The 14,401-nt window shown below is 34.6% G+C and overlaps 1 protein-coding gene across 1 annotated transcript; it reads right to left on the bottom strand.

Annotated features, from left to right (window-relative positions):
• Positions 1-2,816: 2,816 nt before the first annotated feature.
• Positions 2,817-4,267, bottom strand: LOC130050977 (prostatic spermine-binding protein-like). Its single transcript, XM_056152026.1, has 3 exons — positions 4,172-4,267; positions 3,867-3,965; positions 2,817-3,466 (listed from the first exon to the last, which is right to left on the bottom strand). Exons 2-3 carry the CDS (start codon positions 3,922-3,924, stop codon positions 3,288-3,290), a joined length of 237 nt encoding a protein of 78 aa, XP_056008001.1. The 5' UTR covers positions 3,925-3,965; positions 4,172-4,267; the 3' UTR covers positions 2,817-3,287.
• Positions 4,268-14,401: the final 10,134 nt, after the last annotated feature.

The following is a 14,401-nucleotide window of genomic DNA, read 5'->3' as shown; positions in this document are numbered from 1 at the left end:
GTTTCTTTGAATGTGATTTAATTTTTCTTTGAATTCTATCTTTAGAACGAAATGCTGACAAAGGAGATAAAGACGATAATAACAAAAGTAAGAAAACCGATGATGACCAAACTAGTGCAGGAAGCGATGACAGCAATAAGGGAGAACGTCAGAGGAGAAGCACAGATAACGGCGGCAACAGTAAGGCGAGTAAGGAGAAAGATGATGGGAGATAAAGAGGAAGAATTAGCGTCAATGTAAAGAAGGATGCTGAAATTCAAAAGGAAATGACTCATGAATTAACAAAAAGATAAACCCTTTCTCTGAAATTCAGAAAGTATATCACTGATTCAACTTACTGTATTGTATTGTTGTGATAAGTTCATTGTAGATTCGTGGACTATTTCATAACTCTAGCTGCTAATCTTTGTTTACATGTAGTATGTATATTGTATGTATATTGTAGTCTATAAGATAGATATGGATAGAATGTGAATTGCTGATATGCTGAAGGAACCCACGTGGTTCTTACAGTTGTCAGCTTCATTTTACTACTGCAGTACTAGCTTTATTCAAATGTACAATTATCTGTGTATTTGAGACTGTGTATATTTGTTCTAGAACAGCTATCTATTGATTTATTTGTTTTAAACATCAATATAATGCAATATATGGACAAAATACAGCGAATTATAAAATTGAGACTGTTACATTATTGATTTATGTAGATAACAATAGCTGAAAAACTACTCTCCCTGCATCTGCTCTGTCCCCCTGTAGATAAAAGTAGCTATGCCAAGACTATTGTTTTTTCCAGAAAATACAATATCACTAATTTAAATAGACATTTCGTATCTCTTGTCTTGATGAGAAAGGTGAATTATTATACAGATCAATCCCATAACTCCTTTAAGGAATACAAAAAAACCAAAGTTGGGCAAACACGGACCCCTGGAAATTACAGAGGAGGGATGAGGTGTCCAGATGGAGTAAGCATCCCTAGTTGACTGGTCACACGCGAACCCAATATATTGACAATGTAAATGGAGTCCTTCATAGTAAAAAAAACGACCTACCAAGGAGAGTCTAACAATTGACATGAAGCAAGTCAGACAGCATTTATTCCAACGATAGGCCGTTTGGCAAATTAGATTATTATAACGATCATAGAATTTGCGAAATGTTCACTTTAAACAAGACTCCTGAAATCCCTGCACCATGGAATTGTTTGTCAGTAGCCTGTACGATTTAAAAATGATGATATGCAGAGCAAGCTCTCATGTATCGAATAAATTGAGGAATATTAACACCATATGCAGGTGATAATGGAATATTGCTACATAGATATTGGAATAATGACGACTGAGAAACTGAAATCATCCAGTTAATCGTAAAGTTGATTTGTTAGTTTCCACTGATATTTTATTTCAATAAAACATCTAAGTAAGAAGCAGTTATGGAGGACTTTGGTATCTTATTTCGATTTCACGGGGACATACCGAATCGACATATGAATGAAAATGATTATCTTCATATCGATAAAGCATCGTCAATATATCTAAATGTCAAGTTGAAGGCTGCATGAAGAGGTTTTTTTTTCTTCTCATGTAGAAGCTTTTGAACAAATCTGCTGCATACGAAGATAAAAAATGTCAGATAACGAAGGAGCGCAGTTCGTTCATTCTTTTATGTATTTATTTATACTGAAGGTCCAATGCCAATTTTTGATGACTGATAAATTGTGTTTGAATATCATTACGCCTTGCCCTTGGGTGTTACCAATCATTGATAATATTTGGTTTGATAATTAAAGATATAATGGCACGGTTACCCAACCATGAAGCTTGGAATTGGTGTGAACTGGGTGATTAGGCAGAGACAAAAATCTTTTGTTTGATATTCACAGAATTTCAGTAGCTAAAGATACCTACATTGTAGACATGTCATAATTGGACTAATGCCTCCTCCCTCTTCAAGATTTGACACGAGATACAGATTTGGAAATACCGTTCTAGAGCAAACAAAGAGCGATAATTCTAATAAAATCAAGACAATGTCATTTAAAACAATGACATCTATCAAGTAGACCTTTTAACGATATTCTTGACAAAGTATCAACATTACTTTGAGCGGCTTTTGAAACATTAGACAAGAAACAAGCAAGAACAGTGAAGTGGAGACTACAATTAACAACAAAAGATGTTGCGTTTAAAAAGTGGTATGAATTCAGTTACAATTCATATTTAGCAATACCTGTGTTCACTTCAAAATCGTCATCTATGTCGGACAATTCTGGGAGAATTCCGTATATATTCGACTAGAATTGAAATATGTATGGAAAATATCTGTTTAGCTTAGACAGATGTCTCTTTTGTGAATGGTGAAGAAAACGAACAGTGATCAATCTCACAAATCCAATACGCAATACAAAATAGTGAGTTGGGCAAACACGGATCTCTAAATACTCCAAATGTGGGGTCAGGTGCCTAGGAGGAGTAAGCATCAACTATCGATCAGTCACACCTGCCGCGAGCCGTTTTTCCGTGTAGATATCCCTTTCAGTTCAAGAGATATCTCACTAAGTGAAATAGATATCTCACAATATAAAAAAGATAGCCCAGTAAGTGAGATATATATCTTAAGTTAAAGCAATATCTCTTTTTCCAAAGATATATTTTTTTAAATCAAAATTTTTTCTTTAAAGTAGAATTATTTTCTTTTCTGAATAATGAGTATAACGCCTTGACATAGGTACCTTTATATGTAGGGAACACGGCGGGTTTATGGTGAATAGTGTTATTCAGTTATTGTCATTTACAGAATAAATAACGACACTCTGGAATTTATGATTTGCTGTATTTTGTCTATATGTTGATGTTGTAAAACAACTAAATCAATAAATATATGTTCTACAAGAAATATGCACAGTCTAAAACATACAGACAATTTTACATTTTAAAAAGCTAGTACGTTAGTGGTAAAGTGAAATTGACAACTGTAAGAGCCACGTGGGTTCCTTCAGCATAACAGTAATTCACATTCTAACCATACGTACATTATGAACTACAAAGAGATACTACATAGATAAGCTAGAGTTGTAAACCGATTCACAACAAGGTTTTAAAAAAGGAAACCGCATTTACATAAAACTCTATTAATTACAATGAACTTATTATAGCAATACCGTGCAGTGATGTACATCAGTAATAAGCTTTGTGAATTTAAGGAAACGGGTTTATCTTTAGGTTAACGCATGAGTGATTTTCTTTTCATTTCCAGCATTCTTCTCTATAGTGAATCCAATTCCTCTATCGTCTTCCTCCACTATGTCCGTGCTCCTTACTGCTAGAGTCATCATCTGCGCTTCTCCTTCGACGATCTCCCTTATTACTGCCACCTCCCTTATTACTGCCACCTCCATTATCTTTGTCATCATCGCCATTTTTGTTACTCTTGTCGTCATCATCTCCATTGCCACCACTTCGCTCTAAAGACAAAATTAAAATCAAAAACCTAAAATACACTCAAACAAATATGGAGAGTCAGTCTTTTTAACCGATGAAGAACTAATTGATCTTACAAGAAGTAGATAAATAAAGTTGTCAATTACGAATTCGAAGAATATTTTCTGCAGGAACTTGAATATAAAGTTTGAAATTTAAATTTCTCACATCAAGAAATTCAATTCTTGGATAAAATAATAGACGTTCTCCCAGCTTCGGACTTCTGATTTCATTACGACTGTACCTATTTTACTATATATTCACTGAGAACAAAATGTGATATTTATGAACGGGGTGACGTTTAACAGAGATTAATGTCCATGTACATACCCCAAGGTCCCTTACTCAACTTTCTACAGAGAAAGAAGAAAATAATTAACTCACTGGCAAAGGTTTCCACCAAAATTAGGCCGATGATCAGAAAAACAAGAAATTTCTTCATTCTGCAGCACTGTATCAGATCGTAGCGTATAATACTAAATTCTGAAAACAAGTAAATCTAGATATAATATAAAATGCATTCTGATAACTGATAGGAGAGAGAATTTTTAAAGTAGTATGCTAGAGGTTACATGATCAGAAATTTAAGCTGACAACAGATTCATCACACAAACTGTTCTTAGAATGCGACTAGACCTAAAATGATTTTTTTAATATGCAGTGCAAGGCAAACAACGGTATTTTCTTACCTTAACCAATACGTTGACGCAATGACTGCACTGGAGGTAGCTATAGATCTACGTTCGGTTTTGGATGCTTATATAGTCGTTACTTATGGCAGGGATCAACGAAGCAGAGCTATTAATTTTGTAGATATAAAAAACGTGACAGCAAACTTTAACACCTACAAAAATACCATTGTTCGATGCAGTTACTTATACAGAAATAGGTCATTTCAGTAAGCGGCATTAAAAAAAATATTTTGATAACGATCTATGTTGCGTAGATATAGTAATCCATTATAAAAATGACGAACAACCTCAATGTCAATTAAAATTCACAAATTTTGAAATTCTACAAAATGCATATTTTGTTCGACAAGGATATAACAAGGACCAAAATGAATTTTGTTACCGTTTCTCAAATCATGAAAATTAATACCCATAAGAGTGTATATTATCAATCTACAGTGTACACCTTCAAGATGAAGTCTTAGTAATCGGCTACGTATTGAACAGTCGTGTGTTTTGATCATGACATTTTAAGACGTCTTGTTGCACTGTCAATTACATTTTCAATTTAACTCTAGAAAAACTTGATTGATTTCAGGTTTCCAAGCCAATACAAAACAATGGTGGCTGTCAGACAGCATGACCGGTGGAGGTGGTCTGTAATTCGTTTGTACTTCTATCACAAGGGATTCATTCAAATGTTAGTTACAGTGCAGCATAGTGATTCTGATTGATTGATTGAATATTGTTTAACGTCCCGCTCGAGAATCTTTCACTCATATGTAGATGTCACCACTGCCGGTGAAGGGCTGCAAAATGTAGGCCTATGCTCAGCTCTTACTTCCTTTGAGCAGGGGGATCGTTATCGTGTCACACCTGCTGTGACACGGGACCTCAGTTTTTGCGGTCTCATCCGAAGGACCGCCCCAACTTAGTCGCCTCTTACGACGAGCAAGGGATACTAAGGACCTATTCTAACCCGGATCCCATTGGACACAGGAGAGTGAAGACAACTCTGATGAATGTGGCTGTTCTAACCTTGATATTGTTGAAAAGCGCATCTCAGGCAGATGTACACAATTTTATAATACATTTAACACGTAACCGCTCAAATAATCACACATCCCCGAATCCCAACGTCAGCGACTTATAATCATCTAAGTGTGCTAATTTCAATACTACAGAGTTTCTGGAACACCGACTGTTCCTAATGAAAATTGAGTTTTCCATAGTTAAAATCAGTGGTATCATATAAGAAAAGGATTCTTGCAAATTATTTTACAAATTATACTCTCCCGTTTTGGGGTTCCAGGCTGACCCCGGGGTTTAACGGTTTTGATAAACTTGATTCTTCAGTATACATGAAAACTTTCATAAGGGGTTCTAGTTCACAAGTTGTTAATAAGATTTCTTAAAAACACCACACCCAATTCGATTATTTTTGATTATATCTCCTTAAAAGGATTCCCTGTGAAATCGAAATAAAAGACAGTACAGATTCGTCCACTTCTGCTTCATATTTGGATATTTTATTGAAAATATTTATTAACGCCAAATTAGCAACTCAATTTATGACAAACCGGATAATTTCAGCTTCTCCATCGTCAACCTCCCATATTTATGTAGCAATATTGCTTCTTCAACAAAAATGGAAAAGGGAAATATCCATATCCAGTGATCTGGCATTCTAAACATTACTTTGTTAAAGACCACTCTGATTCCACGCACAAATATTCTGAAGATGAAATAAAAAATATGCTAGAGCTCCTCATTGACAATATCTTCATGGTCTTTGGTAATCAGGTCTTCCAACAGTTAGTTGGAATTCTAATGGACACTAATTGTGCTCCTTTCTTAGCTGACTTGTTTTTATTTTCATATGAAGCAGACTTTATTCAGAAACTTCTACACAAGAAGATAAAAATATCTTACTATCTCCTTCAATTCGACATTCAGATATATCGCCGATGTTTTATCCATTAATGATAATCACTTCCATTCATATGTCGATTCGACATATCCCTTCGAGCTCGAATAAAAGATTCCACAGAGTTGTCCACTTTTGCTTCATATTTATATATTTTATTGAAAGTAGATATTAACGGCAAACTAACAACTCAACTTTATGACAAACGGGATGATTTCACTTCTCCATCGTCAACCTCCCATATCATGTAGCAATATTCCATTATCACCTGCATATGGAATTTCCATCTCTCAACTGATTCGATACACAAGAGCTTGTTCTGCGAATGGTCAGTTTTTAAATCGAGGCAATCTACAGACAAAGAAGTTGATGATACAGGGGTTTCAACAGTCTCGTTTCCAGTCAGCATTTCACAAATTCTATGGTCGTTATAATGATCTAGTTTGCCCATACAACCTATTATTGGGTCAAATGCTGTCTGACGCGTTTCAAACCGATTGTTAGATCATTTGTGGCACACTGATTTTTACTATGGATAACTCCGTTTACCTGATCAAGATATAGAGCTCGCGGTGGGTGTGACCAGTCGACAGGGGATGCTTACTCCTCCTAGGCACCTAATCCCACGTCTAGTGTATTCAGGGGTCCGTGTTTGCCCAACTATCTATTTTGTATTGCTTATGGGATTAATGAGATTGATCACTCTTCGTTATCTTCACCGTTCATGTAGGTGATAATGGAAAATTGGTACACAAATATGGGAAGTTGACGACGGAGAATCTGAAATCGTCCCGTTTATCAAAAAGTTGAGTTGTTAGTTTGTCATTTTATCTATTTTTCCGTGGATGCGTTTGTATTTGCGATTTCTCATAAATTTTCGGATTGATAGAAGCAAAGACCTTTTTCAATACATATTGTTAAATTGACAAAGAATGCAATTTTCCATTTTGATTGTAAACAAAGTCATATTGTAAACTTCCTTTTAAACGTATCTACAGAAAATGAATTAATATTCAGTCCTTGTCGTTCCGTAATTTTATTGAAAACGGTACAATATATTTCAAATCTGCAAGAGCATCCGATGTCATAACGTCACAATGTTTTATGGACATTTTTTCTTTACTTTTTGTTCATATGATGCAATGTTCTAGACCAGTCAGGTATGACGTTGACAGGGAAATTAGTAAAGTAATCAATCGATAGCGTCCGTCATCAGACTAGACTACCTAATGCGTAGAATCAACGGTTGATATTTGATTGAAAACACGATTTTAAACACATCAGAAAGCAAAGTTATTTGATGGACACAAAACAAATCAACTGGTCAGCAGGTCGACGGGATAACAGGTCGACAAGTCAGCAAGTTGACATTTTCCAGGTCAACAAATCAACAGGTTGACAGGTCAGATTGGGGCAGACTACTGACAAACAAGTTGATGGTGCAGCGGTTTCAACAGTCTCGTTTAATGGCAGCATTTTACAAAATCTGTGGTTGTTATAACGATTTAATTTGCCAATACAACCTAGCATTTGGTCATATGCTGTCTGACGCGTTTCATAACAATTGCAAGACCGTTCTTTACTCACTGATTTCGACTACAGATAACTCCATTTATCTGATCAACATATACGGCTCAAGGCAGGTATGACATGTTGACAGGAGATGCTTACTCATTCTAGACACCTGCTCTCACCTCTGGTATATCCAGGGGCCCGTGTTTGCCCAACCTTTTATTTTTTATTGCTTATAAGAGTTATGAGATTGATCACTGTTTGTTATCTTCACCTTTCATTCAAGAAAACAAACTTTTCGACCATGTATTTGAAAACAAGGTAATGCATTAGCGCAGTAATATGGAGTTTTATTTTCAACAAGATTAACACTGAGAGGCGTTTTTACCAAAAATAACGTTTAAAAAAACATGAATATTCCATAGTATTACATGTAGTAAGAAAATGTGCTGAATGTCTCTATATATTTTTTTACAGAATGAACAACGTTGACTTGAAATAGAATTGATTTGTCAAAGATAATATTTCGTAGGAAGACACAAGAAAATGTTCTGTATTGTAGCCACTGAGCTTTGACATCAATGCTTGTTTCACAACACGTTTTAAATAACTCTTTGGCGGAAACTTTTACAGATAATCCAGTGCTCCATTGTTTGGATTGCTTTGGTTATGAGATCGTCAATATTTATCATTAGATATAACACTTTGGAGCATTTTTCATTCAACAGCAGATTCAAAAGTTAAAGGGATAAATAGCGGACAATGTTTTCAACATCTGATCTGTTGACAGACATAGTCTTAAACTTAGATATAGACAGGGAATGCTTACTCCTCCTAGACACATGATCCCACCTCTGGTGTATCAAGGGGTCTGTGTTTGCCCAACTATCTACTTTGCATTGCTTATGGGAGTTATGAGATTGACCACTGCTCGTTATTTTCACCTTTCATTTAGTACTGGTAAGACTGTTTTATTGCATAATACATATATGTGTTATTTTACAGTTCTGTGAAAATTAATAAAAATAAATCCAATTAGAAAATATCCATCTTCATCTACTGTATAACTATCCAATTATTTTCACTTCATGATGATACGATGCTTTAACATAAAGGATTTTATTGCCAACACACAAGTTAGTGGGATTCCACACTGGGATAGAGCAAAGATTTGCATTGATACCTATTGCTGGTTTGATCTGAAAGAAGAAGAAGAACAACAAGAAAAACAAGAAGGTACAAGGTTATATAAAACGCAAATTTAAAAGAAAAACACTATCATTTTGTCTTTTGTCTCTACGGTTTTCTTATTTAACATATCTTAATTAAAGTGCAATAAGTTCCTTGGATTCGTGATCGTTATTGCCTATTACTGCCGTCCAAATCAAAAATTAGAAACATTATCACAGAATAATCGCCTAATTATATGTCAATGTCAGGACTCGTTAATTATCAAATTAAGTAAACATTAAATAAACTTCAATAAAAACTAACATCTTAAATGTGACAAACTACATTGTTAACCACAGAAAATGCCTTTCTGTTTTGATAAGGAAAATGAGTATGTACTTACTCGAGGTCACTTACATATTTCCTTCTTTTTTGTTATATTTAAGGCCCAAAAATACAGAACTTTCTTTTCATTGAATTTTTAAAATAAAGGGGTGTGCGAAAATTAAATAAAAGTTTTCGAAAAGAAATTTCCCTTCGGTATTGAAAGAGATTTTCGTTCTTACACGGAATTGTAATGTTACTCATTTGTTCATATGCTTTCAAATCAAGTGTAGTACCACGTATTAAATAACTAAGAACAGCAATGCCCAATTTTTGTCCAGAATTTGTATCTATCACTTGTAAGGTACCAATTTTGATGCACCAGATGCGCATTTCGACAAATTATGTCTCTTCAGCGATGCTCAACGGAAATATTTGAAATCCGAAATAACAATGAAGTTTTAGAGCTATTATAGGCAAAAACAGTGTGCCAAAAAGTGGAGTCAAATTCGTTTAAGGATAAGAGCTATGCTTGAGGGAGATAATCCTTAATTTTGAAATGAATTTCTAAATTTTATAATAGCAATTAAATATACATCCGTATTTTCAAGCTAGTAACGAAGTACTTAGCTACTGGGCTGTAGAGACCCTCGGGGAATAACAGTCCATCAGAAGAGGCCTCGACCCAGGGGTCATAATGTAAAACTTGTACGGTACCAATTTTGATGCACCAGATGCGCATTTCGACAAATTATGTCTCTTCAGTGATGCTCAACCGAAATGTTTGAAATCCGAAAGAACAATTAAGTTTTATCTATCGAACGTCTTCAGAATCAGAAAATGTATCCCCCATAAAGCCCAGACCAATGTTTAAAGAAAATCACATGAATTTAAGAACACCCATGGTAGGGTTAGTAAAATTTCCTAAATCAAATTATTGTAGTATAATTCACTCGGAGTTCATTAATTTGATGTTAAAAAGTATAATTATTTGTGAAATTCTTTTGCCAATTTGCTTGTTCCCTCATTCAATGATTTGTGATTTGTGACGTTATCTTTGTAGCATTCTTAGAAGTCAATTTATGAAAGATTGAAAACTTCACAAACTAAATCAAAGGTATCATTACTTACTTACTTCAAGTATACTTTGATTTATCAATTATTACTTTTTGTATTTAGTGATAAAGTTATGTCTTCCCATGGTGAGTCCGTGTAGAAGCAGTAGTTCCTTATCCGTAGACAACACTTATTCAAATTGTGCATCAGTTAAAGAAACATTTATCAGAAAACTCTATTCTAGCTGCTGTGTCAGCCTGGGCGTTGTAGATAAATGGGAGACAGGTTCCTTCATGGACTTGGTTTTTCCCCCTGTTATAATTCTTTAATTTTAGCATTGAAATTTATTTGATTTGGTTTTGTGCTTGGAGACATAATTTCCTTTGTGAATTTTAATGATGTGAACTTTTTGGTAATTATCTTACTGCATTTTGTCATCTTGATGCCCCATATTTCAATTTCAAAGTATATATGACATTTTACATACAAAAACAATGCTCAGTTCTAGACAGCTATGTATAATTTGAATGAAAAATTTGTTTGAATAGCATTACATAATTGTGTCTATAAAATATCCTAAGTAAAGAACTCTCACACTGTATGATAACAACACTAACTGGCACTGGTTTAGTGCTTAGAGCGTTAGTGTCGTGACAAGGAGGTCTATAGGCGGCAGAAAGAGTAAACATTTAACAGGATGCTAATACAAAACGAACAACCGATTTTCAAAACATACTGAAATTCTTGAAAAAAAAAACCTAGCTTAAAACACAATCAACAGACTCAATTTCAAAATCAATAGACTCAGTTGCAGAACGACCACCCATGCAAAACCAACAGTTACCATTAGAACTAACGCTACATATAGCGATATAACGTGCAAAGAATAGTAGACATTATGAGAATTAACGATAGATGTCGCACGAATCTGTAACTTGCTGTACACGTCATAATCATCAGTCTTCGTACTTTAAGATGACGATTAACAAATCGCGCACACACCCTCCCCGGGAAAAATACAAATCACCCTCATGTTCTTCGTTTGTTTTGTGTGCAATGTAAACAAAACACTCATCTTAAGCAAAGAATTACTTCAGTCATGAAAAGAATTCAAACATGATTAAAATTATTGAAATCAAACTTAGCATTGAAAGTGGCTTTTCATTATCTGATTCCCAATATATATTTGAAGACTCATATAGCATTACATGCATATACTTGCGTACAACACATTGTATATCCATACGAGAGAGAAACAAGAGGCCCATGGGCAACATCGCTCACCTTAATCACTGTCGCCCTGCCATTGTTCAGCTGTTGTGAATTTTAAAAGTTTTTTTTTTATCAATTTTTATTCCCATGAACATTTTTGACCCCATATTGTGGTCCCAACCTAGCCCCAAAAGATCATAACATAGCTGAAAATGAATTCACAGACCACGGCCAAACAATCATTGATCATGTCAGGATATGTAGACTTTGTCATAAAAAAAAACTTTACACAAAATATGAAAGTTCAATTTTAGATAGTTCAGGAGATATTAAGAAGGTAAGATTTTTCTTTAAAGTATTTCAAACTTCCAGGTTAAGGTCACAATGTCAAACTTCACAAAATAACAAGATATTGCATAAAAATATATAAGCCCTACCTTAAATAGTTTTTTAAAAAGGAGATATTGAATAGGTTTATCTAAAGTAGGTCAAACTCCAAGGTCAAAAGATCAAACACCATTGTGTACAAGATCTAGTCATAAAGAATATATATACATGTACATATACATGTATGAAAGACACACCTAAAATAGTTCCGAATATATCTAATAGGTTATATTTTCTTAAGAGTGATGGCCCTCACTTAAATATTTCAATCGAGTTTTAAAAAAAAGATTTCCCCATATATCAACATATAACGTTTTGATCCCCCATTGTGGCCACAACTTACCCCGGGGGACCCTGAATCGCAAATACTAGGATCTACTCTATGTCAGGAAGCTTTCATGCAAATTTGAATTTTTCTGGCCCAGTGGTTTTTGAGAAGAATTTTTTTATGATTTTTCCTATGTACTCGAATGTAAAACTTTGATCCCCTATTGTGGCCCCATCCTAACCCCAAGGGTTATTATTTTAACAAACTTGAATCTTCTCTATGTCAGGAAGTTGTTTGTTTAAATTTCAACATTTCTGGCCCAGTGTTTCTTGAGAAAAAGATATTTTTTTAAAAAGATGTTCCTTATGTAATCGCCTATAAAACCCCTGCCTCCTGGGACCATGATTTTAACAAACGGGAATCTGCACTATGTCAGGAAGCTTTCTTGTAAATTTGAACTCTTCTGGTCCAGTGGTTCTTGAGAAGATTTTAAAAGATTGCCCCTATATATGCATGCAAGGTGAAGATAACGAACAGTGATCAATCTCATAACTCCTACAAGCAATACAAAATAGATAGTTGGGCAAACACGGACCCCTGGACACACCAGAGGTGGGATGTAAAAATTTGATCCCCTATCGTGACCCCCACCTTACCACTAACGGCCATGATTTGCACAAACTTGAATTTCCATTATATAAGGAAGCAACATGTAGATTTAAACTTTTCTGGCACATTGGTTCTTCAGAAGATTTTTAAATGATCCCACCCTGATTTTGAATTTGCGTGACTATCTCCCCTTTGAAAGGATCATGGTCCTTCATTTGAACAAACACGAATCCCCTTCATCCATGGATAATGTAAATCAAGTTTGACTGACATTGACCCAGTTGTTCTGGAGAAGAAGATGAAAATGTGAAAAGTTTAAAGACGGACAGACGACGGACAACTGGTGATCAGAATAGCTCACTTGAGTTTTCAGCTCAGGTGAGCTAAAATATGTCAAAAGGATAGATATTTAGAAAAAAAATCCTCCAAACTCTTTCAAAAGTCAGGGATATAATTACTTTAAGAATATGAAGGCGTCGACTCCCCGTACTATGAACCGATACCCGACACCAACATGAGATTCCAAGAAAGATTACCTTATCAATATGATAGGGATGTCATATGTCACTCGTAAAACGATTTCAGTTAAAAATATCATTGTTCAAAATAGCGTTTAATACATGTACGTAAGAAGACGTTTTCTGAATATTTATTTTCTTTCTTTGAAAGAACACCTGCCTCATCTCTTAAGAGTGTTTCAAGAATGAGAACGGCAACGGATGTATCAAAAGCATCCATCAATTTATACTGGGAGTCCTTATCAAAGTGATGACGTACAACGTAAGAGAGAGAGAGAGAGAGAGAGAGAGAGAGAGAGAGAGAGAGAGAGAATTTAATAATATAGGCAATATCTAGGTACAGTATTTTATTTTAAACTACGAAACAGTTCGCACTTGAAAGAACACATATAAATGACGTTAATATAGATTTTACCGTGTACTTAGTTACATAATATTAAAGAGTTGAATTATTAACGTGCGGCCTACATACACTGAACTCAATTATGTAACATTGAAGCCTTGACTGATAATTATATGCATGATGAATTACGATGGTGAAGTGTACAGTTGTAAATGTCCATAAATTGCTGGATTCGCGGGTTTTCAGCTCCACATTTTGCATAAAAATTAGTCAAATTAGATGACAATGTCCAATGCTTATATCCAATCAATGACAGGATTATTCCATGGAGGAAAACCACATTGTCCACAGCCGGCTCATGGATCAATATGAGGGCATTATATAAATTTTGATTATAATAACGCCCTTGTGTCACGTCAGACCTTGTGATATTTGTATATCATATGTACAATTCTAATGTCCAGAAATATGTTCTTATACATTTTACCATTTGATGACTGACCTTGTTTTTGGTTCAAGGTTCAGGGACATTTTTTATAAACTTAATAGTGACTTTCCCGTGGCAGATGTCCTTAAAGCTTGGAAACCAGAAAATACGTTCTGTCCCCAGTTAAAATTTAAAACCATAAATGTACTTGGCATTGTACATATTAAGACCAATAACACACAAAGTCACTGTCTATCATTTTCTTTATTTCACTGAATAAATGTTCTTCTTCTGATATAAAAGAAATTTGATGGTTTACACATAAAACTTAATTAGGGAGAGTGTTCCAATCTTTGATGTCATTATAAATTTTTCCGATTGCATTCCCAAACATTGGTACAAAGAAATTATTGATCTAGTTGAACAGATTCTTCAAAAAAAAAAAAAAAAAAAGATTTCAAATAATCTGGACATTTTTCATAAAAAAAAAAATAA

This window comes from Ostrea edulis, chromosome 10, assembly GCF_947568905.1.
Source record: "Ostrea edulis chromosome 10, xbOstEdul1.1, whole genome shotgun sequence".
NCBI lineage: Eukaryota > Metazoa > Mollusca > Bivalvia > Ostreida > Ostreidae > Ostrea > Ostrea edulis.
This window is presented reverse-complemented; position numbering and strand designations above follow the sequence as displayed.